This window comes from Mytilus californianus, unplaced genomic scaffold, assembly GCF_021869535.1.
Source record: "Mytilus californianus isolate M0D057914Y unplaced genomic scaffold, xbMytCali1.0.p SCAF_30, whole genome shotgun sequence".
Lineage (NCBI taxonomy): Eukaryota > Metazoa > Mollusca > Bivalvia > Mytilida > Mytilidae > Mytilus > Mytilus californianus.
In genome coordinates this window covers 1,954,935-1,982,794 of record NW_026262680.1, presented here as the reverse complement: position 1 = coordinate 1,982,794, position 27,860 = coordinate 1,954,935, and the positions used below count along the sequence as shown (strand labels likewise).

The 27,860-nt window shown below is 30.6% G+C and overlaps 2 protein-coding genes across 4 annotated transcripts in view; one reads left to right on the top strand and one right to left on the bottom strand.

Moving 5' to 3' along the window:
* Positions 1 to 1,119: 1,119 nt before the first annotated feature.
* LOC127736401 (leucine-rich repeat-containing protein 23-like) lies at positions 1,120 to 15,236 on the bottom strand. Of its 2 annotated transcripts, XM_052246933.1 has the most exons (9): positions 14,969 to 15,236; positions 13,986 to 14,098; positions 12,825 to 13,078; positions 11,677 to 11,807; positions 9,761 to 9,897; positions 7,976 to 8,055; positions 6,932 to 7,083; positions 5,589 to 5,625; positions 1,120 to 1,421 (listed from the first exon to the last, which is right to left on the bottom strand). In XM_052246933.1, the coding sequence occupies exons 1-8, from the start codon at positions 15,107 to 15,109 to the stop codon at positions 5,593 to 5,595; spliced, it is 1,041 nt and encodes a 346-aa protein (XP_052102893.1). In that variant the 5' UTR covers positions 15,110 to 15,236; the 3' UTR covers positions 1,120 to 1,421; positions 5,589 to 5,592. The 2 variants fall into 2 exon arrangements, with proteins under 2 accessions (XP_052102893.1, XP_052102894.1); XM_052246934.1 differs by lacking the exon at positions 5,589 to 5,625 and having other exon boundaries at positions 14,969 to 15,226.
* Positions 15,237 to 15,263: 27 nt separating this feature from the next.
* LOC127736400 (uncharacterized) overlaps positions 15,264 to 27,860 on the top strand; it is a 45,474-nt gene continuing 32,877 nt past the window's right edge. The window contains exon 1 of one of the 2 annotated variants that reach the window (XM_052246931.1): positions 15,264 to 15,402. The gene's annotated coding sequence lies outside the window, so the exon portion shown is untranslated. Of the gene's footprint in view, positions 15,466 to 27,860 lie in introns of both variants that reach the window. The other variant, XM_052246930.1, reaches the window with a different exon arrangement.

Genomic DNA, 27,860 nt, shown 5'->3' with positions numbered 1-27,860 from the left:
ACATCATTCACTAATCTATAGTTTGAACTTTGAAGCAATACTTAACAATGTGTCCATAGTACATGGATGCCCCACTCACACTATCATTTTCTATGGTCAGTGGACCGTGAAATTGGGGTCAAAACTCTGATTTGGCATTAAAATTAGAAAGATCATATCATAGGGAACATGTGTACTAAGTTTCAAGTTGATTGGACTTCAACTTCATCAAAAACTACCTTGACCAAAAACTTTAACCTGAAGCGGGACAGACGGACGAACGAACAACATAATTCCCCTAGATGGGATTGCATTGAAATTCTGTACAATTGAATTGTTGGCATTGCACAAGATTGTACCTTCCTGTACTGCAGGCACAGTCCCAACTCTTGGAACACCATGAAAAGTTCACATAATCAATAAATAAAAAAAAAAGGGGGGGGGGGAGGGGTAGGGGTCCCAACCCCAGGACCTCCCCTGGATCTGCCAATGTACTATTTATGATGTTGCTTTACAAATCTACTATGAAGTACAGCAACTAATATTAAATATGCAGAATAGCATGATTTCGTAGCAATGGGTTAAGATATTTCTATTCCAATACTATTTTTATTTGTTGATCTTTTATGAACCTTTTGTTAGTCCTCTTATCAATGTTTAAAAGGGGGGGGGTTGATATCTTATTAAACAAGTTTAATCCAGCTTTATATTCCAAGTCAGTATGAAACCTCTTCAGTTGTCATCTTATTCAAATTTTATATTTTAAGGTTTTTTAACCTACTTGGGGACCTTGGTGTTGTTGGCAACTCCTTGATACTTTTTATACCAGTAATTTACATTCATTTTTGACTTAGGGCTACTTAAAGCTTGACATTGTAACGAAACCTATCTATTGTTGGAAACTGTATGTAAACTATAAACTGTATGTTACGTTGATTATTTGTGTTGTTAGGTTGCTATCTCATTGAAGTATACTCCATGACCTATTTTTGTTTTATTTCAAAGTTGTATAAAAAATCTAATAAAATTCTATGACATCATCCATGTGCCATACTAGACCTTAAACTTGGTCAGGTATCAATCAGTTAAAAATTGAAACAATATTAACGTCTTGTAATGAAAAAATACAAAAATAACAGGTAAATATAAACATTTTTATATAAATACTAATAGTTACAATAAAATGACATGTTCAATAAAATAACTAAGAATTCAAGACATAATTTTTTTAGTCATATAATACAATTCTCTTCTGATAATTTAATCAATATTTTATATATTAGTATATTCATTATTTCAATGTCAGTTTTTCAGTTCATACAGTAAAGTAAAGTGAAGTGAAAGAATTGATGTCAGAATTAGTTCATATCACAGTGTAAGCTTTGGTTTCTTTTGGATTATCTCCCCTGACTTCAATCCTCCTCATCTGAGAGTTCTTCATTCTGAAATAATAGCAAGCATTATTTCTATTAATCTATCTTAAATGAAATAAATGGACAATAGTTACCAGCAGTTAAAAAATATGTATAATAGTTCCTTTTATCAGATATGTTTTTCTGAAATTGGTCAGTCAGATACCACTGTCAGAGGTCAGTAATATATGCATTGGTCAAATATTTATGTCTTTAGAAGCCAGTAAGGTTGGTCATACTACCTATGGTCAGATATTTGTCAGAAAGGTAACACTCATTATATCTGTCATTGATAAACGCCAAAAAATCAAAATGTTATGTCATATTTATCATATATAAGAAACAATTAAAAATATCTATATTGGAAACAGGGAGTTTTAGTTTTGGCAAATTTTGCAATGCCCAACCAATAAAAAATCAAAAAACATGAAAATAAATACTTGTAAAAACAGCATATATTAATTTAGTATGAAAACTGTTTTAAAAAAAAGTATATTTACAGTAAGAACAAACAAATCATAAAAGTCATTTATATGTAGAATCAATCAGTTCTGCTAAGCTAAGAGTGTTAAAAAATCGTTCTTTTTGAAGATCATAATGAATAAATCATAAATACATGTGTGTAAACAAAACCAATTTTGTCAATAAAATTTTAATCATGTTATTTAGGCAAAAATCTACTTTTTGTCATAAAACTACTGAATTAATCTATCAAAAGTTAATAATCTATTCAAAGACAGAAATGTAGAAATTGTTAATGTGTTAATTGTAACCACATATTCCATGTAAAGTTCAAAGGTTATTTTATACCATATTCTACCAGAATACCATTGTTATTAATTTAATCAACATCTAACTTAATGCTTAAGTTTGTTTCTTTTGAATTCTAGTTTAAAATATAAAAATAAATTGTTCAACCCTTGAGGTATGTCTAGTCTGGATAGAATAAAATTATGCTTTAAAAATCAAAGTATCAATTATACATATATTAATAGTAATTATTATGGTTTATCAGAAGTACATATTTGCAAGCATTCAGGAACCAATCAGCAGAAAAAAAAATTATTTAGCATGTTTTTGATCAAATAGGGCTCATATTTTCCTGTTACTAGGATGTGCTTAGTCAAATGAGAGAGAGATGGTTAAAAAGGGAAATTTTGAAGTACTGGCCAAATAGATTTTAGGATCCTCCATGTTGAAATTATTTATATAGCTTATCTTTCTCCCCTTTTCTGACAACCAGATGACTAGCATTATTGATTGTTGTTTGCTTAACATCCAGTGGCAAATATTTCATGCATTTTCAGGATGAGATTAAAATAACACTAAATACAATAGGTAGGTCCTACAATAAGGGGGTTGACCAGGATGGCAAGAGAAAAAATTGGAATGCCAACTCAAAATGAAGATATATTGGGAAATGGACAGATTTTAAGCCTTGCAACAGGTCACCAATGAAGCCATCGAAGAGTTGTTTCAAGGGTTCTTAACATGCAGCGAGTGTGGCCATTAAATAATGATGCTATTGTTGCCACTGACATTTGATCATTGAAATCATGTGATGTAATATGTCACAACAATCATTACTTTTACAGGCAAAAAAAATAAATGGAGAATGTGTCCATGGGACACAGATGATACCCCCACTTGCATATAACATTACAAAGGGCATAACTCAAGATTGGTAAAAATGATGCCACCCAAATTTGAACTTGATCTGTGTTTTGTGGTTGTGTGTAAGTTTCATAACATTTGGTTGAGGCAAACTGAAGTTACAGAATGGAAATGTAATTCAACAATGTTTCCTTATATAAAGGAACATAACTCCAGAATGGTAGAAGTGATGCCACCCAAATTTCGAAATTTGATCTGTGTATTGTGGTAATAATCAATGAGTATAAGTTTCATAATATTTGGTTGAGGCAAACTAAAGTTAGAGAAAGGAAATCAATTTTGGGACTTACATACAGACCAGGGTAACACTTAATTCCCCCTCCGGTGAAGGCAGGGGCATAAAAATGGTTTGTCTACAACAATTACCAAAGAACCAAATAGAATTATATTGTTAATCTATTTGTTACTGTATCCACTTATCTATTTCATATCTATACCCAATGCCATATATATTGTATACCATATCCCTGTGTTTACATACCACAAAATATTGCTCAACGTGATTCTGCAGGATTAACAGTACAACAATAGTTAAACTTGAAAGGTTTTGACATAAATTGGTTAACATTCTCTTTGTAATTACAGTCTACATGATTTATTGATTATTGGTGTTTTTAACACCACTTTCAGCACTCTTGGTTATACGTTAGTAAAATTGAGAATGGAAATGGGGAATGTGTCAAAGAGACAACAACCCAACCATAGAGCAGACAAGTGTCCAGTTTTTGTAGGAGGAGAAAGCCAAGTATCAGGAGAGAACCACTTATCTTTGGTAGGAAAAGACAATTAACAAATTGGCAACAAAGAAAAAAGATTTTTTTTCATATCAATCAAGGTCTTATTTAGTGACAGTCCAGTATAAGAGCTGTTTACCTCAAACTTACAAATTTTTTGAGACGTAAAAAAAAAACTGTTTAGCAGGAAAATAATTGATCAATACACATAACATTTGTTACTGCATGAAAATCAACAATACAGTTTAGCACTGTTAAGCAAGGTTAACTTGAAGTCCATGTTTTTGTTGACTATTGCAAAAACTTCTGAAAATTTAGCCGTTTATAATTAAATAATGCCAATAAAGCTTTAGAAATTGAATGCATAAACTGGAATTGCCACAAGTTCCTGAAAAATTTTTTAGGTGTTGAGAGTATCACTGGTAATTCACATTTATTTACAACCAAGCACATAAAAGATATATTGGTGGATCAATATAGTAAAGAAGTGTGCAAAAAAAAATATCACATTTTCTGAAGTGAACAAAATTACTGGATCAAAATAATACAGAAACTTGAGGCAAACATATGCTGAAACAAAGTGGCGCCAATGTAACAAAAATATTCTTTAAGCAGTGATGCCATCCTCTGCCACTGAACACACTGTATAAATTCAATACATTACACAAAAATATATAGCAATAGTTTTCTGATTTGAACTGAAAATTTTGACAAATATTTTAGCATAAACTTTATGATTAATCAAATATTAAATGAAATTTTTGTGTTGTCCAACTTTAATTGTTATTTTTGGTATATATCTGATCAGAAAACTATTTACATTAAAAAAAAAAAACAGAAGGAGCAGAACTATTACAGGAAGGCAAATGATGACTTGAATTGTAAGTAAAATCGATTCTCATGCTTTGTGACTAAATCTAACAGTTTCATCTTTTAATCGAGTCTATCATAAAACTTTGAACAGTCATTAAAAAAGCACAGACTGACTGTTTGGATAGAATCAGTATATGAATTTAACCAAGATTATTATCAAATTAACAAGTAAAAGGTGAGCTTGTTGCTGATAAGTAAATAAGTAAAGAGTAACTTCAATATTTGCTAATTAAGCTTTTTTCAAAATATTTAAAGAAAATTTTCGAACAATTGTTAAATTATTAATAGTTTTTGTTTGGATTTTATGGTTTGCTATAATCATGAAATTTTATACTCAACAACAATTGTTGATTTGTTTTATATCTTGTCTCATTTCAGGAAATGAAGAACCAACAGATCAATGATAAGTCGTTGATCCACAAAAGCTGACATCAATAAAATAAAAGTTTTTTTAGAATAAGTTGTGCTCCTTTTTGCATAAATAAAGTGATAGCTAAAGCATTTATTCTTGTGGTATATTTATATTCAAGTTTAAAATTGTCTAGAAATCTTCCTTATGACATATCAAAAACTTTTTAAGGCAATTTTTAAAATTATGTGTAGCAGGTACATGTATGGCAAGTGACAGGGACGAAAATTAAAAACGATTAATATCAAATCTTGCCAACCATTGAAAAAGACTGAAATCAGGCATATTTTTTTCATAAAAGGTCGTACTTTTTAACATCAGTAATGATTTGAATAGTTTTAAGGATTTATGCTGATCCTAAAAAGTAAGACCTTTTTGTGAAAATGAAGCCCGAGTTAGAATAATACTAAATAGATATAAGTATACCACAAGAATATCATATTGATGAAATATAAGCCTAAAGCCAAGACATATAAAGCTGATACATGTGACAAATATTGTTCCTACTCTTTTATTCTTCTTCCTGTTGCACATCCTCCTTATTCTGTATAGAAAACAGATATCAGTTATAAGACCTTATAATGGTAACCTCCCCTACTGCCCCACCCCCTCCCAAACCTTAAGAATAATCATGGCTCCTACTCTTTTAATCTTCATCCTGTTGCACATTTTCTTTATTCTGTAAACACATATCAGTTATAAGACCTTATAGTGGTATCCTTCCCTGATGCCTACTCCCACCACCAATAAAATAATCATAGTTCCCTACTTCCTCTTAATCCCCCCCCCCCCACCCCTTTCAAAAAAAACCCAGGTATTTTCATCTTATCTTGCTGTTTATCCCCTTTATTCCGTATTAAAACATTCATCATTTATCAGACTTAATGGTGATACATTAACCATCACAGCTCCCCTTACATCCCTTCCCAAAATGATGCTTTTGATAAACATGATCCTTATTCTGATCTTGTTCTGTTTTTAATTCTCATCCAACACATATAGATCTTCCTAATGCATGTCTGCTTCCTTTAAACTGCTTTTCATTAATTTAAGAACAGTCTTTGCTGACACACATTTGAAAAGTTTGAACTCTGTTTATGTATGATTATAAATATATAAGGGCAATATGTATCTAGACATTGCTGCTAAATATTTTTTTTTTATTAATAAAGCATATTTATTCAATGAGACGAAAAGTTTATATGGGATGCTGCTATTCTTCTTCACTATATATACCACTACTATTTCATTTAGATGACTACATGCATTCATGCAAATAATAAGGCCCTTTAATTTGAAGTTTAGAATCTTGAACAACATCTACCAGAATTTTGCACCTTATTAAAGAATGAAATTTTAATCTACGATAATATGTCCTCATTTCTAGTATCCAATAAATTTTAGAACAAATATGTCAAGAAACTTCCAGAAACAATTCTAGCAGCAGACTGTATAAAAAACTAACAATGAGTGAAAGGAAAAAATAGGAATGGACAATTCCATGCAGAAACAGTATGGGAAAATAATGGGCTTCAATTCTTCTAAGTAAAAGAAAGTGACAACTTTGCAGCACTGCATATTTGTAAACCCCTCCCCCCTTTTGAAAAAAACCTTTAGCTACCCTGATTTAAGAAACTAACATGTGAGAAAGCCAATATGATAAGTAATAATCAAAAAATAAATTTGAGGAGGTGCAATCCGTAGTCATACTTTTGTAGATGGTCACATACGTAAGAACTAATCAGAAACATTTTTGAGATGATCCCTTACCTAAGTTCTAATCAGAAACATTTTTGAGATGACCCCTTATCTAAGTGCTATTCAGAAACATTTTTGAGATGACCCTTTACCTCAGCATTAGCTTCCTCTTTCCTCTGTTCAGCAATTGCTTCTGCTTCAGTTCGTTCTTCCTCTTGATACTCCTCTTTGTCTAACCTCTCTAGTTTACGTAGGGCAATCAATACCTCAATTCTATAGTCATCCTCCTCTGTGCAAGGGTTCTCTGTATAATGTAAATATAATGTGAGACATATGTTACCTGTGGAAGATTATGTGTGTCCAAGGCACTCCAAAGATCCATGAAGAGTTGTTTTTCATTAGAACAAGAATGTGTCCATAGTATACGGATGCCCCACTCTCACTATCATTTTCTATGTTTAGTGGACCGTGAAATTGGGGTAAAAACTCTAATTTGCCATTAAAATCAGAAAGATCAAATCATAGGGAACATGTGTACTAAGTTTCAAGTTGATTGGACTTCAACTTCATCAAAAACTACCATGACCAAAAACTTTTAACTGAAGCGGGACGGATGAACAGACGCACAGACCGAAAAACATAATGCCCATTAATAGGGCATAATAAATGGGGCATAAAAAAACATAATGCCCATAAATGGGGCATAAAAACTATACCAACTGCACGCATAAGTAAAGATCATTCAACATATCAAAAAATTAAAGTATTAGTGAACAGGGAGAAAGTATCTTACAAATCAGAAAAGTGCTCATGTTACAACTCATCATTGTCAAGCTGCAGATCAAATATGGAGTCATTCTGTTTAGTAGTTTCTGAGAAAAGTGTGACCATCAAATTTGTTGGACCAAATGATGGAATTTTACACAGACAAGAAGATTGCAATATGAGGGTAGGAATGGGGTACTCCACATGATGAATGACGGTAAAATATTTGTTAAAATAACCTTACGATAAATATTTTACTCCATTTTACGCTAAAAATGAGACTTGAAGAATGACGATTAAAAAATTAAGGCTCATTTGGTGCTAATGGTAGCAAAAAAGGATGTTTGACTATTAAAGGCATTCCTACCCTCCAATATAGTCCCCACTTTTAGAGTGAGAGAAAATCTTCAGTTGTTTTACACTGGACTTACCAGACAACACCATAGCTCTGAGGAGGGGTAGGCACTGCAGTTTAGGTACCTCTGCTTTAACATCCATCACACTGTTCTCTCTGAAATATAATTATTAATTATAGTAATAAACTTGAAGTTTAACCCCACCACATTCTGTATGTGCCTGTCCCATGTAAGGAGCCTGTAATTAAGTGGTTGTCGTTTGTAGCTGTATATCATATTTGTTTTTTCATTACTTATTTGTTCATAATCAGGCGGTTACTTTTCTCGTTTGAATTGTTTTACATTTGTCATTTCAGGGCCTTTTAAAGCAGACCATGCAGTATGGGTTTTGCTCATTGTTGAAGACTGTACGGCGACCTATAGTTGTTTTAACTTCTATGCCATTTTGGTCTGTGGTGGAGAGTTGTCTCATTTGTAATTATACCACATCTTCTGATTTTTTGTCGAGCCTTCGACTTTAGTTGAAAAAGCGAGACATAGCGATCCTACATTCCATCGGCGGCGTCCACAAATATTCACTCTGTGGTTAAAGTTTTTGAAATTTTAATAACTTTCTTAAACTATCCTGGATTTCTACCAAACTTGGACAGAAGCTTGTTTATGATCATAAGATAGTATCCAGAAGTAAATTTTGTAAAAATAAAATTCAATTTTTTCTGTATTTTACTTATAAATGGACTTAGTTTTTCTGCCGGGAAATATTACATTCACTCTGTGGTTAAAAGTTTTTAAAATTTTAATAACTTTCTTAAACTATCCTGGGTTTGCACCAAACTTGGACAGAAGCTTGTTTATGATCATAAGATAGTATCTAGAAGTAAATTTTGTAAAAAAATAAATCCATTTTTTCCTTATTTTACTTTTAAATGGACTTAGATTTTCTGCTGGGAAACAACACATTCACTCTGTGGTTAAAGTTTTTAAAATTTTAATAACTTTCTTATACTATTTTGGATTTGTACCAAACTTAGACAGAAGCTTGTTTATGATCAAAAGCTAGTATCTAGAAGGAAATTTTGTAAAAAAATAAATCCATTTTTTCCTTATTTTACTTTTAAATGGACTTAGATTTTCTGCCAGGAAACAACACATTCACTCTGTGGTTAAAGTTTTTAAAATTTTAATAACTTTCTTATACTATTTTGGATTTGTACCAAACTTGGACAGAAGCTTGTTTATGATCAAAAGCTAGTATCTAGAAGGAAATTTTGTTTTCTTCCAGTTAACATTACATTCAGTCTTCAGTTAAAGTTTTTAAACATTTATTAGATTCATAAACTATCCTGGATTTTTACCAAACTTGGACAGAAGCTTCTTACAATCAAAAGATAGTATCAAGAGGAATATTTTTATTGATTTACTTCCTCAAATTTTTTATATTGAAAGCCGTCTGGTGACCTTTAGTTTCTAACTTCTACATTTATTTGGTCTCTGATCATGACTGATGGAGAGTTATCTCATTGGCAATCAAACCATATCTTCCTTTTTTATATTATTCAAACAAATTAGCCTTTAGTTACAAATATTCATTTAAAATAAACATGTCTAGCAATATTTGACAGTACATTTTAGATTTCTTTGCCAGTTATTAATAATAAATAATATTTTTACAAGTAAAGCTGTTAATTAAACTATTGTTTCGATTTTCAGAGTTGAACATCCCGAATCTGCCTTCAAAATTTAACTAAAATCAGAGACATAGCCATTTAAAGTTCAAATAAAATCTGCAGACTATCACATACATTTTTCAGTGTTTTTGATGATTTTTTTCTCATGTGTAAAAGGACTATGTTAACCTACCTAAGATTTATATATTGTAACATTTGTAGACCATCAGTGAAACCATCCAGTGTTTTGACTTGATTGCCTCTCATGTGTAATGTTGTGAGACTGGACATTCTGTCCAAGCCTTCTATCACTGTGATTACGTTTTGAGCCTGTAATAAAAGTTCATAACAAATTACTTTGATTATAGCTATCAATTAGGATTATGTTTTTAGTATAGGGCTGATCCATTACAACATACATGGTATCCAAGAAATAAACTTTGAAAAAATGGTTACCATCTATAGAGAAATTTTTGTAATTTATCATACATTTTGACTGAAAAAAAATCTGTCATAATTGTTTTTCATAAATTCAATTGTTATGAATTAGGCCGTAAATTCTCTTGTTTGAATTGTTCACATTTTTCGTGTCGGAGCCTTTAATATACAATATGGTATAGGTTTTTCTAATTGTTAAAGGTCATACAGTGCCCTATAATTACTTTTAGCCACATCATTTGAACTCTAGTGGATATTTGTCTCACTAGCAATCATACCAGATCTCTATATCTTTATATATTTAAATGTTTCTCATTTATGATTTCCAAGGTAGTTGCTATTGTATAAGAATGTCCAATTGTTATTGTGATTATAAAATCCATTGAATTTGTGTCACTGCTGGTGGAGCAGAAGCTTCTTACTCTACCAGAATACCTGAGTTCATCATCATTTTTTTAACATATATTTGTTCCTCAATCTTCAGTTTTCTGAGTAGTATTTGAGCTATTGTTTTGTCTTTTGATTGTGTTTTTACTTAATGTTGTCTCTCAATCAATCTCAAAATCTTGACTTTTAATTTTTACTGTATTTTGATATCTTTAAACTTTGTTTAATGCAATTTTTTTAAAAAGGATTTTCACTATATTACCACATCAAAATTTTCAGAAGGAAACCATTACATATCACAATTTTGCAGAGTTGAAAATAAAAATGTTTTGAGTTATCTCCCATTATCCATGCTGTTTATGATAATTCCTTTAAGAAATCCTGAACTAAAAGTTACAGTGAAAGTTTCAGAAAAATCATTTCACTGTGCACAATATTCAAGGAAATTTTCTGAGTAAATTGCAAAAGGTTTTAGACTACTGGCTTACAAAAGTAAAATAAAATCTTTTATTTGATAACAATACCTTAATTTTTACGAAAATGTAAGTCAAGTTTAAACGACACCTGCCAGTCAAATATAGAGAAACCATGACTTATTATGTTTAAATTAAAGCGGTAAAATGAAAGTTTTTCAGAAAACAATCCCTTACTTTTTGTCTTCAATGACTATGCATGAAGTTTATCTGGACATAGCTTTGATTTTACTATTTAAAGTTATGTCTATATCCTTTCAAAACCATTTCATCACATGCACAATTGCAACAAAGGAGAAGGTTTTATAAGGCTCTTATCTTATATGTCATAAAAAAAAAAAAAATTAAACTACAATTTAACTGCCACATTCATACAGCATTCTCCCCAAGGCCTTTTAAAATCATTGTAATGTGATGCTATATTTCTTAAATGTGATGCTATCTGAATTGATTTTCCTACAGACTGTGTTATGGATGTAATGCTATTATATTTAGAAAAAAGATGGTATTTCAAATTTCCCTGTTTACCAGGATGCTGTATGAAATATCTGGGGAAAACACTGTCATTGACAAAACAATATTATAGGAAATAGAACCGTTTTGTTTCAGTGTTCTTTTAATGATGTCAAAATAAGCATAAATTTCAATTTTCAACCAAATTCAATTAAAAAATGTCCATATTCATTGGTTATCAAAATATAAAAATATAAGGCATCCATCAACTAAGTATTATATTTGTTCTTACTATATCTATTCCTTTGCTGTTGGCAAAATTTGCCTACACGGAATTAATTATTTCAAAATATCTTACCAAAAAGAGATTTTTTAAGTTAGGCAGGTTGAAACCATCTGTCGTTGTTAATTTATTGCCTCGTAACTCTAGCGTATGAAGTCTGGCTAACTTTGCTGGTTCTAAAGTATCGACTTTTGATATTAAATTATCTGAAATGATAGATTGGTATTATTTTATCATAAATTCCTAATGCAAGAATAAATCTGCAGCATATTTTGTATAATGATATATCTTGGACCCCTAGATGTTGCTACATTTCCCTTTCTTTTATTTCTTTCTCACTAATCTATATGTTTACTGAAAACTGCCATGATACTGAATGTCCCAGTATACTGATTGCCCCTTCCTCTGTAGATGTCAATATAATGGCAATCTCTTAGTTATAGCAGTAAAATTATTAAACGGATAAAATTGAAAAAAAAGAAAATTAGGAAGGAACATGTACATGTAGCAAGTCTAGGACCCCCCTACACCTAATTAAAATTAAATGAAATCAGAAATATGGAGCAGGGATTTCACCCTATTCCTCACATCGAGACATTTTCAATATTTTGGTTGATGTTGTTTGAACTCCAAATCCATTTTTTTTCCAGGGAATTCCAACATTAGTTTTCTTATCTGAAATTTGTCTACCCTAATACTATTTCTGTAAAAACAAATTTCTTTCAAGTAAAAAGTAAAATTGCAGGCCCTGGAGCTGAGAGAGTAGAAATAAAATTATAATCAAAATTAAAACTATGGACAATATAAATCTAAAAATTAACATATTCAAATTAAGGCTACACTACTGTCAGATGTTGACAGCATGGTTTTTCATATTGAATTGGGGTTATCTCCCATGGAACAATATAAAATGACAAAATTAAATTTCCAGAAAGAATTAAAAATTTGAGAGAGAAAAGGAATAAATGTTAACACATGTGTTATTTATTTCTTTTATTTATGTTTAGACAATTGAATTCAAACATAATTTCTTGTAAGTTATTTCTTGACAAAATATAGTATCAGGGGAGATAACTCGCTCTAGTTAACAGCTTTTCAAGACAAATGTATTTAGTGCACAGAAGTCATATGTTGATTTCTCTATAAAAGAGGGATATCTGAGAAAAGTAAGTTTTTCTAACAAATAAATTAACATTCTTTTTTAAAAACAGTTTAAAACTTACTATTTACACTCAGATGTTCCAACATGGGATGACTGCATCCTTCCAATGTTTTCATTTTATTGTCGTTAAAACTGGCCACTTGTAAAAAGGGCATTTCCTCAAGTTTGACTGTTGTTAACATATTGTAATCCGCTTTCAATGTCAATAAATGTGTAAGGGCACTAAGACATGAGATGTCTTTAAGATTGTTCTTGCTTAGATCCAGGTACCGAAGGTGAATGAACGATTTCAGAATATTTATGTCTGTCAGTTGTCTGAAAAAGGAAAAATTTTCTCATCAGAATTTTTTTTTTATATGTACATAGAAAAAATATTTAAATACCATACACTCAAATACTGTGGATTCATTATTCTCATGGTACAATTTTTCGCTGATTGAGGAAAACTCATATTTTCATGGATTTTTCAATTCTTGATTTTGCATAAAAACATATAGAAAATGTGTACTTCATTGAACATTTAAATTTATGGTTTACTTTCACCATTGAAATGCACAAAACTGGTACCCAGCAAATAATTTAAGACACAGTTTATGAGATAGAGCCATCACAAATAACAACTTATCCCCTTATTTCATTCTTTTTTTTGGTTTTGTTTGGATTTGACCTGAACACACATTAACTGGGACTCATTCTTACATATACACAAATGTACATAAAATTTAGGTCTTAGTGATCAAAAAGGAATAAATAAGAATGCATGAATTGTCATGCTCTGTATACCCCTCTTAATTCAAAACATCTGAAAACAGCAAGTAGGTGTCTAATCAGATTTGAAAAGCTCACACACATAAGTTACAACTTATCATTGTTGGGGTGCTGATCAAATATGAAGTTGCTCTTTTCAGTAGTATTGAAGAAACGTATATGGATAATTTTTTAAGTTCATTCACTATGTTAAAAAATTTAAATATCTGCAAACAGGAATGTAATATCTATGATTACTCAAGTCTTGCTGCAATCTTTCAAAGAAGTAGATCTGAAAAATGATCTCACGTTACAACTCATTACTGTCCAGCTGCTGACCAAATATGAAGTCATTCTGTTGAGCAGTTTCTGAGAAAAGTGTGACGAAAATATTTATTGAACAAATGGGTTTTTATAACAATAAAACCCCACATTTAGAGTTGTGGGGGTATGAAAATAGAATTCATATTTTTACCTATCATGAACATCTAGTCTAACATAAGCATGAGCCAAACCATCTCCAGTTTTACAAAGCAACGACAAACATTCTGCTATATGCTCTTCTGTTAATGCCAAATCTGGTACTTTCTGTAATTAAACATTATAATTAATATCAAAAATATACAAGATAATGAAGTGTAAATGTTATTTCTGTGCCAAATTTATTGTAATGTTATTTTAAATTTTAACTTTACTTTAGGAGTCTCAACCTAATGTAAAGTTATTAGGGTGTGAAGTCATTTGGGCATGTGACGTCACAGATGTCCAGCTGTCGTGTTTTGTAGAGCACGAAATACAACCATATAAAACTACAGGCAGCAAGTAAGTTAAGAAATTTTGGAGATTTTTCCACGAATCTTGATGGCTTATCTTTAGTAATCATGAATGTTATGAAAACAACTAGTTAAATTTCTATGTATAATGATCTGTCCTTGCTACTGTATCATATGCCCTTAATAAAAGGTTCAATATTTTAAACAAAAATAGAATCATCTAAGTAGTTTACTTTAAAGTAAAAAGAATACAATTTCACAATACATTGTATGTCTCAAGCTCCAAAATAATACCACCGGACGTTTTAAAGCAACCAACAAATAAATCAAAACTAATATTTTGTACGCCATTTAAGGAACATAAACATTTTGCAGGTAATTTTTTAGCATCTCAATATATAGTACTTGATTTCAGAGACAAAAAAAGCAGAGATTAAACTCTATATCATTTTTTTAGATCAAAATTAGCATAAATCAAAATGTAAACATTGAAAATAAAAATAAACATGATGTTTCAAGGGCAGGCCGATTCAACTTGTTTTCTTCAATGTATATTGAATCAACTTCCTTATCAAATGAATCTAAAACATTTGTCTCTTTATAAAGATGCACCTATACTACGATATATATGATTATGATATATTGTTTTCTCCCCTCCCCCTTTTTTATCGTCAGCATTAAACACCTCCTCTTCTTCTACTTCTTCTTCTTCTCCAAGTTTTTCTTCCTCTTCACCAAGAACTTCCTCATCTCCTTCTTCTCCTCCTGCTTCCTCCGCATTGTCCTCTTCCTCTCCAAAAGTTTCCTCAGCTTCGTTATCTGACATTTTACCGCACAAACCTAAAACACGTTGTAAATGTTTTGATTACAAAAAATGGCCGATTGTTGTCAAGGTGACCGTACAGTAAAAATGTTTAAACTTGAAAAATCCCGTTCAGTCGGTTTAAATTTACAAAGAGAGATTACAAATCAAGTCATTGTTCACTTCAAATCAAAGTTACACGGAGTAAATTAGGCTGATTTTGAGAATTTCAGAAAACTGGACTCACGGAAAATCTCGCGAACTGTGACAATTAGCGAGACTACTTTTTCAACTTTTACACATGATTTGGGACAGAGGTAACTAGCAAATTTTGTTCCCAAAAAAGTTCTTTCTGGCTTAAAATAACATTGCTTTATGTGGTATGTAGCTAAGTTTTTAAATTTATATAGATATTTTAAAATGTCACAGTCTATATTTTTGTTTTTAGGTGTTTCTTGAAATTTAAAGTTGAAACATTTTTTTGTACTTTTCAACCCAAAACGGTTTTATCAAAAAATTAATGTCAAGGTTTGACCAAGCCGGTTTATTATTTTTGATTAAGTGCCAAATTTTTAAATCATATCAAATTAAGCACACCTTGTCAATTTGTAATAAACAGCAAAAAGAAAAACTTGATATTTTTGAGAAATTAAATTGCAGACGAATTTTCGTGATCACTTTTTTCGTGCAAAAGAACAGATGATAAATTTAAACCAATTTACACGGCTGGTAATCTACACACGCAGAACAATCGGTTCTGCAATGAAAACCGTGAGAGGATTTTCCGGTTATGCTTGAGTGGAGTAATTGTCACCGCTTCGAAAGGTATGTACATTTCTAAATCGAAATTTTCTAGTTCAATTGATCATAATATTGAAAATCGGAGAATGCTATGCTGTGGTGAATACTTTAACGAAGAGACATATGTATCATTTACTGTTATGCATGGAGTAAAACTCCTACAAAATCAGTCGTCCCACGAGTAATTGATGAAAAAAGTGACATTTCAATTTTGAGATGGTTCTATTAACAGACCTACAAGTTCAAATTTAGTTTTTAATCTGTTAACAGGATTGAATGTCGTTTTGAGCGGCGTGTACGCTGTCTGAAGTTGATAGACGTCTTAATAAATCTAAAAACTGCTAATTTTCATTATTTCATGCGTGAGGGGAACTGTTCTGATTGAGGACACCGTGAATGCGTGAGGGGAAGTGCAAACATATCTTTATATCGAAAAATGCAACAATCACTTCAACGACAAAATTATTTTATATCTCTTACTGTGTGACGTTTACATTCTGACGTCAAACACGCGACTCTACACTAGAGTTGATGTGAACCTTGCCATTCAGTCACAGGCCTTCAAATATTTCAATCCTTTATTGGTTGATTTAAAATACATATATAAGTAAGCAATGAATGTGGTTGCTAAATTTGATAGATACTTTTTTATGCTTCTTTGTTAAATATTTGTTTGTTTTTGTTCTAATTGAGATTGTGACATGGTGATGACTGCTGACCCCTATTTTGACAACTTTACCTATTATGTCTGTTTTGTTCACGCATCGTTGTAAATATAATGGAATTTGATGCGACTGTCATACAAGTGAGAGGTTTAGCGCTATAAAACCAGGTTCAATCCACCATTTCTACATTTGAAAATACCTGTACCAAGTCAGAAATATGACAGTTGTTGTCCATTCGTTTGATGTGTTTTATCATTTGATTCTGCCATTTGATTAGGGACTTTTTTTAATTTTCCTCGGAGTTTAGTATTTTTGTGATTTTACTTTTTTCAAAGAAAGGCAAGTAACTTGCACAGTTTTATTGAAGTTCATACTAAATATAAATTGACAATGAATATGGAAATGGCTGCAACGTAAATATAAGTGGTTTAGATTTATGATTGACTATAATTGCACTTCCTCTCACGCATTCACGATGTCCTTAATCAGAACCGATCCCCTCACGCATGAAATAATGAAAATTGGCAGTTTCTAGATTAATTACGACGTCTTTCAACTTCGGACAGCGTACACGCCGCCCAAAACGACATTCAATCCCGTTGACAGAAAAAAAACTAAATTTGAACTTGTAGGTCTGTTAATAGAACCATCTCAAAATTGAAATGTCACTTTTTTCATCAATTACTCGTGGGACGATTGATTTTGTAGGAGTTTTACTCCATGCACAACAGTTAATGATACATGTGTCTCTTCGTTAAAGTATTCACCACAGCATAGCATTCTCCGATTTTCAATATTTTGATCAATTGAACTAGAAAATTTCGATTTAGAAATGTACATACCTTTCGAAGCGGTGACAATTACTCCACTCAAGCATAACCGGAAAATCCTCTCACGGTTTTCATTGCAGAACCGATTGTTCTGCGTGTGTAGATTACCAGCCGTGATTTATATACAATTGATATAACCTTATTACATGCTTAATTGCTCATGAAAACTAGTTAATTATTTATCATCATTATATTAACACCTCTGTTTGTCTGCCCCTTCATAGTCCTGCATGATTTCTAGATCACTTTTGAATGACAGGATAACAGATATATTATATGATTTCTTGACAACTTCAGTGTGTAATTCAACTAATCTTCTTTACATTTGACTTATTTACTTATTTGATAAAATTGGAAATGAGAAACCTTTTTCAGTATATCCCAATCAAGGGTGTAGTCAGAATGATTATGGTTCAATATTTCTCCAAAATCAAACTATTTTGGGGGAATTTGGAACTATTTTGTTGTATTGTGGAAGCTTGCTCTGTGTTGTGAGAATGCACCCCTCCCCCAGGTCAAGAAGTTGAAAAACAATTTCAAAAGGTTGTCTCAGGTAGAAATATGCAGTAAATTTTCCATTTACTTCAAAAAAATGTATAGGAAAAGCTTTTATCATCACCATCAGGTCAGACTTACCTCACACCCATAGCTGGTGGGAGACCCTCTCCTGAAATAACCCCCCCCCCCCCAAGAAAATCTGTGTAACAGGTCTTTACCTCTGTCAAGGTTTTTGATAAAACAAAATTTACTCAAATGCCTTTTCTGTGATTACAAAAAAAATTTCTATAAGTTATTTTATGTCAAACCAGTTAAACTTATGGACAAAGTTCACTTATAGTTATATACTCTGTATAATGTAAACTATGATTTGAAATAATAAAAATTTCCAGGAGCATGCTGTGTAGCGTTGTCTTTTGAGAACCAACTTGTAATGTAAGAAGATGAAAGTCCTAAGTAAAGTTCAATATTGATTATCTAGCTTCATATATCTGATACATCTGATTAAGATAGTTTGGAGGGGGAGGGAAAGACTTCTATGTTGTATAAACTGATTTCAATACTTTTTATGGACAAGCGTTATGTAGATCTACAAATGAAAGGTCGCTTTTAATATGTTCTAATATAAATTTGTGTGAATTGGAAATACAGTTGTGGTGAAAACTTAAATTTCTTTTTGTAAAAAAAAAATCTAAAATTTTGAGAAATATATATATTTTCATCTATAGATATGATTTATAATAAAGCTTTAATATTGTTATAATAAGCTATTTTAAGTTGTTCCCAACTGTTTAAATTTTTATTCTTTTTCAATTTTGTTTTGAAAAAAAAATGGCTGTCCAAACTTAAGTTTTTGTTATAAGAAGTCACAAATTTTGAAAAACAACTTATTTTGCTAGGATTTCAGTGAAAATAGATACATGAGGTAATAATATATCCTATTTAAAATTGATTCCAGATGTCAAATTTGCAGTTCTTAAAAACTTAGTTTCTGTTGCAAAATCACAAATATCGTGGAACACATTTTTAAACTAGGATTTCAATGAATATTAATATAAACATAGGTACAATATGATAATCTAAATTGATTTGTGTATCATAAATTAATTGATTGTCACCAACTTCTAGGTATGTCTGCTAAATTTCATAAAACACATTTCTCACATTTTACTTAACTTTATATATTATAGATCTACAATGGACAATTATGAATAAATGATATCCTAAATTAATGCCTTGTACTAAAATTTATGAAAATTGATACCATTGCTTTGTTTGCATCATTTTGATCAATAATTAATCATTTTGTTCTGAGCCACACACAAAAATATGCAAAAATTGATGTATAATCTCAGTTTTCTAGCTTTAATGTGTTACTAATTGTGGCAGAGAAAGAATATAGTCTTCTTAGGCCCAGAAGTCATCACATTGATACAAGATTATAACATATATATCTTAAGAGTAGTGAATAGATCAGATGTCATTTAAAGGCAAACCCTCGATGGCCACCTCCACCCCATCGCTTTATGGCTGGTCCTGGATCCACCTCTGCATAGATGTCCCACCTATCCAGCCCATTAACTAAAACACACATTTCAAAGAAAAAATTAACCCCAAAAAATAAAGTTCTGTAGAGATATATATTGAAAAGTATATATAACCATAAGAAAAGCCTTTAATCAAGATGATATCAACTTTGTTCAGTGACCTTTATAATTAACCTTGGTATTGCATGTTTTTGCTTTAATAATTCGGCTTATGAATTAAATCAAAACTGATAATTTATATAATTCCGCACTAAAATCCTGCCAGATTTAACTGTCAATTTTGTTTGAAAACTGTTTTATCTTCAAAATATTGTTTCTAGACAAATCTCATAATTTGTTATAAAATATACAATAGATGTAATTAAGAGAATTAATATATTAATCATCTAACTGTGATAAACTTGGTTTATTTAATAACATGACATGATTAAATATTCAGATACCTTCATAAAAAGGTAAATTGTCAATCATGTTACATATTACACTCAATTAAAGATTAATTCAAAATTTTATTGATTTACAAGAAAAGTCCTGTATAGAAATTTTTGTTGCCATGGATATTTGTAATCACCACTTAAACTTAACAGGTTTAGCATGTTTAGTCATGAAAATTGTCCCAGGTACAGAATACAATATAAATATACCCTGAATATGTAGTAACTTTGTTATTTCTTTTTATGTGAAATACAGGTAAATATTATTACTGTTGACTGTTTAAATAACTATGGTAACAAGATAGCTTTTGTTTTGGGACATGAAAATTTAAAGATTAAGCCATATCGGAAAATTGGCGAAATCCCAACGGTAAAATAAAACTTAATTTCTTTGGAACATAATAACTACTTTTTAAATTTTTAAGAAGTTTACTGTAACGAAAGAATTTTCAAAATGGAATTTAAAAATAATAAAAGAGTAGATTTATAATCATTTTAGTAATAGTAGACTGTCAAGGATGAAAATATGGGACTTTTTCATAAGAATAACAAAAATTCAATGGATTTTAAACTTTATACGAATATTATTAATGTTTAACTAACATGATTTAGAAGTGTAAGTTGTTTGCCAAATGATCTTCAGTTGCCAGTAGTAACTTGAACAATATATTTAGGTGTAATAACTTTTCAAAACTTTAAGGGAAGGATAATAGAAAATTTTAGCATGTGCAAATAAAAACTCTTATATCTATTTAGCCATAATATATACAGTCACTGCCTTTGAAATAATGTTGTTGAGATTGCAAAAATGTGAAAATTATCATCTCTGACTTGAATTGAATAGATTTTTAAATGTTCCAACATACAAAAATGATTTTTACCAGAACTATCAACCTAGTTTATCTGTCCTTTTCACTCTATGAATTAAAAAAAAATAACGCACCAGCTCAAACTTGGCATAAATTGACTGGCTTGTATATCTTCATATTTGTAACATCATAACATGTATTATTATCATTATAAAAATAAGAGCAAAAAATGGTTACTAGTTATACAAAACTACTTTAAAAATCCCTGTCCTTTTGCTTACAGATAAAAGCCCTGTACCTTTACTTTGAGATAAAAGCCCCATCCCTTTGCCTTGAGATAAAGCCCTGTCTCTTTGGTTTTGAATAAAGCCTTCTCATTTTGCTTTTAGATAAACGTGTCCCTTTGCTTTGAGATAAAGCCCTGTCCCTTTGCTTATTGATAAAAATCCTGTCCTTTTGCTTTGAGATAAAAGCCCTGTCCCATTGCCTGAGATAGAAGGAATGCTTTTTGATTTGAGATAAAAACCCTGTCCCTTTGATTTGAGATAAGATCCCTGTCCCTTTGCTTTGAGATAAAATCCCTGTCCTTTGGTTTGAGATAATAGCCCTGTCCTTTTGCTTATATATAATAGCCCTATCCCTTTGCTTTGAGATTAAAGCCCTGTCTGTTTCTATGCTTTTAGTTTTGTCAAGTCTGGTGAAAATAAAGAAAATTTTTAAATTGGTCCAGTAAAACATGTAATAAGTGACTCTTCAATGTTAATAGGACTGGACCACATCTTTAATGTACATTGTAAGATACCAGGAATTAGATCCATGAAAATCCTGTATTAAATATCTTTGTATCAGACTCTGGAAATGATGACTATGATTTACAATGCATATTTTCCAGTGGAATATCATTAATAGAATAAAATACATGATTTAGTACATGTTTTGCCAATTGAAAGTGTGCCGCATGCATATATCTCAAAGGAAACAAAAAGACAAATTTTGTGCATCTTTTAAAAAAATTAAGTAAAACATGAATTAGAAAACTATTTTCTCTTTTGATTTTGTACAGAGTTATATATATTGTCATTAATATGGAAAGAAAGTGTTTTACAGAGTTAGTTCCCCTTATTCAAAAAGTTTTCACAAAAATTTGACTGTGAATATGAGTAGCTTTATTTGAAGTTACTTAATTGGATTTCCTAAGGAAGTTGTACAAGTTTAAAACACTAAAATGAGATTTCCTGCCCTTAAACTTTCCTTTCAAATTCCATAAATTTTAGTATTTAATGTGGTAAATATATATATAATTATACTTTAAAAAAATGAAAATTGAAAATTGTTTGGATTGCCTTTCATGAACTTTGTAACTTTCTGTGCTTGTAACCCAAATGATTAAGAGAAGCAGGACAATTAATCATTTGTTGCATAATATAACAAATGTGCATAAAAAATGTACTGAAGTGTTTCTATTTTAAACAAGTATTTCTTTTAAAAATCCCATCTTAGTTGTATTTATAAAATTTTAATTATAAATGAACCAATTTTGATGAAATTATGAATGCAAAGTCCATATGAGTGCTTTGAAATTAACAGTTAGTACATATATATATATGGATGTCTATCACATATGATCATCCTCATCTAAAACTGTCAATCATTTGTTTATCAGAATATATCAATTGGCATTGTTTCTTTACTTTGTTGATTCAGGCCTGACAATGGATGAAAATCTTAGTTCAAGTATAAGTCTTATCCCTACTATCAACTTTTTGAAAATTACAGTTATAGTAGCAATGACATTTTACATAAGAAAACTCATAAATAACCTCAATTTGTGTATGTGCAATAAACAAAAGGATTAATAATAATCAGCATTTAAAAATCAGAACTTGTAGAACTTTCGTAATTGATTGTGATATTTTTCTTTTTTTCTTCATAATTTAGCAAGAAAGAAATTACCGTTAGTCATTTTGAGATTATTCTATACTCTTTAACAATTGATCTTTTGAATGTGTATATTAGTTATTGAGTTTTAGGACAAATAGACAAACATTTGTGAAAAAGCTATTTCACCCTATCGATAAACCTTAGTTGGTGCTCATGAGCCGTATTATGTTTCATTAAAGTTTAAAATGATTTGAACGTTCAGACATTTTAGATGATATCAATTAAGTCACAATTGGTTATTTAATGTTTCAATTCACGGAAAATGAGATATAGTCGAATATGACAAAAATTTACAATGGTGCTCCGTCAACTGTGAAAAAAGTTCAAAACTTCCAATACAATAAATATGCAGGTTTACGATAAAAACAAGAATTTAGCTAAGCTAATTGATTTCTGTTAGAAAATCATTGTTGGCACAATTTGATTGTTATAGCAACTATTGATGCATACCCTCCAATAGGAATTTATCTTGGTTGTCATGACAATACCCAAAATTTTTAACAGAACCCACAGGTATGTGGAATCTTTGGAGAAATAGACTTTGGAGACTCTTCATTCACACCTTCAATACCAGGTAATGTTTATTGATTTTTAATTGGTTCAAGCACTTTTAATTGAATAATTGTCCAAACAGGTATTTTTCTCATTAAACGTAATAAGATACGGGATGGAAATCAATTCTTTTACAAGGAAATGTAGAAGTTGAAGAATCCCGTAAAAATAATACAAAGAACTGGAAACTGATGGGAAACTAATTTAATTGGAGTATCTTGTCGTTAATCCTGTAACAGATAGATGCATATGGTGTTACCAACTACTTTTTATGTTCAAGTGAAGTTTAAGATAAAAGGAATTTGAGATTGTTGGTCTTCCTGGTTTAATTCAGTTAAAATATATGTATAGTTTTAAAGGTTTTAGAAATTGTCATACAGTGTAGTCATACAGTGTACTGTATAGGCACTTGAGGGAACAATGTAGACACTTGTCCATTGTTTATAAAAGTTTGAAATGTTACTTATAAATACATAAACTTGCTAATTATTACCTTATTCTAAAAGAATTTTACAGGACATTTTTGAATTTGGGTGATTTAGTTGAAGACCATATATATGTTGACCTGTCGATGTCTTTTGGTTTTTTTGGTGACCTTTCACATTGATGTATAGGGGCCTAGATGGCCGAGTGATCTAAGTAGTTACTACTGTAATCACTAGCCAGTCAACACTGAGGTTGTGAGTTCGAATCCTGCTCGTGCGGGTGTACTCGACTCCAATCTTAATTGACTAGGATTGTCAGTTTTCCTATCGAAGGTCAGTGGTTTTCTCCGGGCACTCCGGCTTCCTCCACCAATAAAAACTGGCCACCATGAAATAGCCCAAAAGCGGTGCTTAAAAGTGGCGTTAAAACACCAAAAATCAAAAAAATCAATCAACATTGATGTATACCCAACCCCTATAATTCATATCAAATGTATATGAATAAATGATTATGGTTTTCTATGTTTTCATAGTTACTATAGCTTTTTTCAAGTAGAAGTTTTAAATGTCATATCTTGGAAAGATAACTTGTTTTAAGCTAGTATAAAGCTGGGGTATGATTAAAAATGATAAAACATCAACTTGTTGAATGATTTATTTTTAGTTTTTGGATAGTGCTATAAAGCACTGCATGTGTCACAGTGAAGGGTGAAGGCATCACAATTCAATCAGAATGTAATTTTTTTACCTAGGCCGTCCAGTAAAATTTGTTGTACCATTAAATCTGTCCTTAAAAATCCTTTATAACATATTAAAAATTTGATGTTAAAAGTTGTTAAAGCAATTTTTTTCTCTCTTTTTGGAACAGGTTATTTACTGGCAAATATGTTTTATGAAATTAAACAATCCCAAAAAGTTTTCATGAAGACCAACAAGAGCTTTCTAACAGAATTGTAATTTTTACAAACTTGAAAAGTCCTTTATGAAAACTACACGCGCCTCACTCAAAGAAAAGTTTGGTTTATAGATACTTTTCATTACTACATTTGTATAAGTACCTTTGAAAAATTGGGAAAAACTTATCTTTTATGTAAATGCAATTGAGTGAAAATGAAAATAACATTAAAATTAATGAAAATGAACATTAAACATTGTAAAACGTCAGATGTACTTTCATGTACAGAAATGTATACATGGTATAAACTGAACCGTTTAAAATGCTGAACACAACATTTCCTGTAAAAAAATAATTAAATCTGAAAAAAAAGAATTTCCTGTTATTTTTTGTGTATAAATTCTCCATTTATGTCCATAAAATTTAAAGGATAATGGGGATAGAAAACTGTTACGACCCACGGTTCATTTTTCAAGAAATTTTGACAAAGTTAGTTTTGAAATTTGCTACAACCAATTTGCAAAGAAAGATATGCATTCATCACTTGGTTTTTATTTATAACACTTTCATTTTAGTTATCCCTATAAATTTAAAAATCAAAATCAGAACTTTTGGAAAAAAAAGATAAGATGTTCCTTAGTTACTTGCTCATAAAGTTGATCATTAATTCAAAATCAGTTTTCTTGTCGTTGCAGTAGTCTTAACAAAAAAAAGCATAAAACCTCCATGTAAACTGGGAATTTTGAAATATAATCTATAATCGAAGAACTATAGCCTCACATCTGTAACAAAATCTGTAAGAAAATCATTTTAAATAGTATCACATATAAAAAGCAATGGTCCATAATGCTAAAAGGCCATGGAGAGTACACTTGCAGCTATTTTCTGAAATTCAGGAATATTGAAGTACTGTAGTATATTAAGATCAGTTTGGTCATTTGTCTGTCTGTCTGTTTGTTTGTAATTCACAACTCAGGATTACAATGATCCTTATAGAAAATCTTCATAGTACCTTTGTACATTGTGCACCAAATTTCTTTCTTTTGATAAACAAAATGTTTGGGTTCCAATAAGGTTGGAATTATGGAATTCTCAATATTTGAAAAAAAAGAGGTACACATCTTATTGAAGCATCTTCAGAACCACTTTCAAAATGACTGGAATTTTAATGAGAATTTCATAAAATCTTTCATTTATGATGCCACTTTTTGCTCTATGGTGAAGTCTGCATAGTGACTTTGAGATGAAGAACATCAATAAAACCATTGTTCCTTTACTTTGTCATTGCATGCAACATTTGTTATATGTTCAAGGTCATGCTGATCAGCTGACAGCAGAAAAGACATCTTGAACTTTATCCATGGTGTGTGCATCTGCAGACATCTTGAACTTTATCCATAGTGTGTGCATCTGATTCATTGACATTTTTAAGAACTTATCAAGACGAGTAAATGCAATAATAAAAAAAAATCTTTTGATATGGACATTGTTCTAGTATTTTTATTGCTAAGTACTCTATTACACATTTTCTAGCATTTTCCACAAGTATGTTTTTTTTTTAAATGCAATTTTTTTGAAAATAGTTCTCAACTTCAAGATAGATATAACAAATTTTAAATACACAGCATCTGTAACTCCGACATTTATGTCGAATAATTGTGGTTAATATGACAATTAAACATGTTTGCCTCTTATTTAAAAACAGTATCATTTGAAAATTTAGTCAAAATGCTTGGTTCCCACACTGACTAGTAGAGTGCTGTTATAAATCAGTTGTTTATTACTCATGTAACCAAATTATAAAACTAAAAAAAAATTATTGACATTGACAAAATTTTGACATTTTTCGGTGATTTGTCATATGGGGTCATATAACTTTCCAAATACGTACACTTGACTGTACAATTTTATTTTTGTCAATTTTATCTAAATTGATATAGTATATACATGTAATCTGAATTAAATTGTAACAAAATTTCAAGTTTGCTTAGGTAAGTATATTTATCTGGTAAAAATGTCAGTTCTTGTTCTACAAAATTGTAGGTCAACTTGAGGTTAAAAGGTATGGGACTTTATAAAAAAAATGTATATTCAATGCAGATTTATGCACCCATCTCCTTATTTTCATACTTAGGGAAAATACAAAAATCAAATGTATGGACACATCTCCTGCTTAGGTTGGAAATCCAGAAGACATTTAGATATTTAGTTACATATTTTTGCCAAATGAGAGGCAGTAGTAATTACTTGGTAACTTAACCTATATTTAAAACTCTTAAATCAGTTTGAAGAAATAAAATGTTCCTTTGACTTTATAGAACTTCAAAAAGTCCAGAAAGGTCTTGACTTAAAAAAATCTATAAAACTGGTTCTTCAAGGGAAAAAAAAAATATCTAATGCATGTTCACAGGGTAAAGCAAAATTGTAATGAGTTGGAGCTCATTCATGTAATACGATAATGAAGATTTTTATTGATACACCACACTTTAAACTAGAACTTAACTATTACCATCTTTCATTGTATTCCATTTCTTATTACAATATTTAGTTAAAATCATTGATACAATTCAGTTGTGTCTGCATGTGTTTTGGGGGAACTATTTGTGAGGCCACCCTTAACAAATTCCTTGTTTGATGTTGCCTCCCATGTCTTTTAGGGTTGGGTAGGTAGGTAGGGATTATTTTTTTGGCCAACAACATAAGTGATAGGATTTTAGATGAGAAAACAACGTTTCTACCAAAAAAACTTAGAAAAAAAAATTTGAAATGATTTGTGTCATAATTTTTTTTCCGGTAGGCTGCTTTTTAGGTGGTTTAGAGGTAGGCAATGATCAAACAATTCATATTTTATCTTTGGACTGAGATTGGCTCTTACAGTATTTCAAAATGAATCATCCAAATTGGGGATCACAAGCATGACTAGTGAATCTGAATTTAGCAAACTTTTTTTCAAGAAAACTTACTAGAAATCTTCTTGTGAAATAATTAAAACACAGCTTGTTTGCTTTAGCAGTAAGGAAAAATGAAAAAAAGTTCTTATACATGTGTTTCATGTAGTCTTTTAAAAATGGTTTGGCAAGTAGGTTTTTTGTATGTTTGACTTATTTTTTATCTACTAAGGGACAGTTATAAATGTTGTGGTTCTTTAGCAGTTTACAACCTTTGAAAAGTAGACATATTTAACATTTTGGTCCCTGGTGGAGAGTTGTCTCATTAAGCAATCATACCACATCTTCTTAATTTTATATATAATATATAAAATAAGGAAACCAAATGTCAGGTATTGCTTACAAAGAGAACAGACAGACAGAATATTAAGTTTCATTGACCTAACAGAGCGTGTAACAGTTTAATTACAAGGAAAATTGATCTAGGATA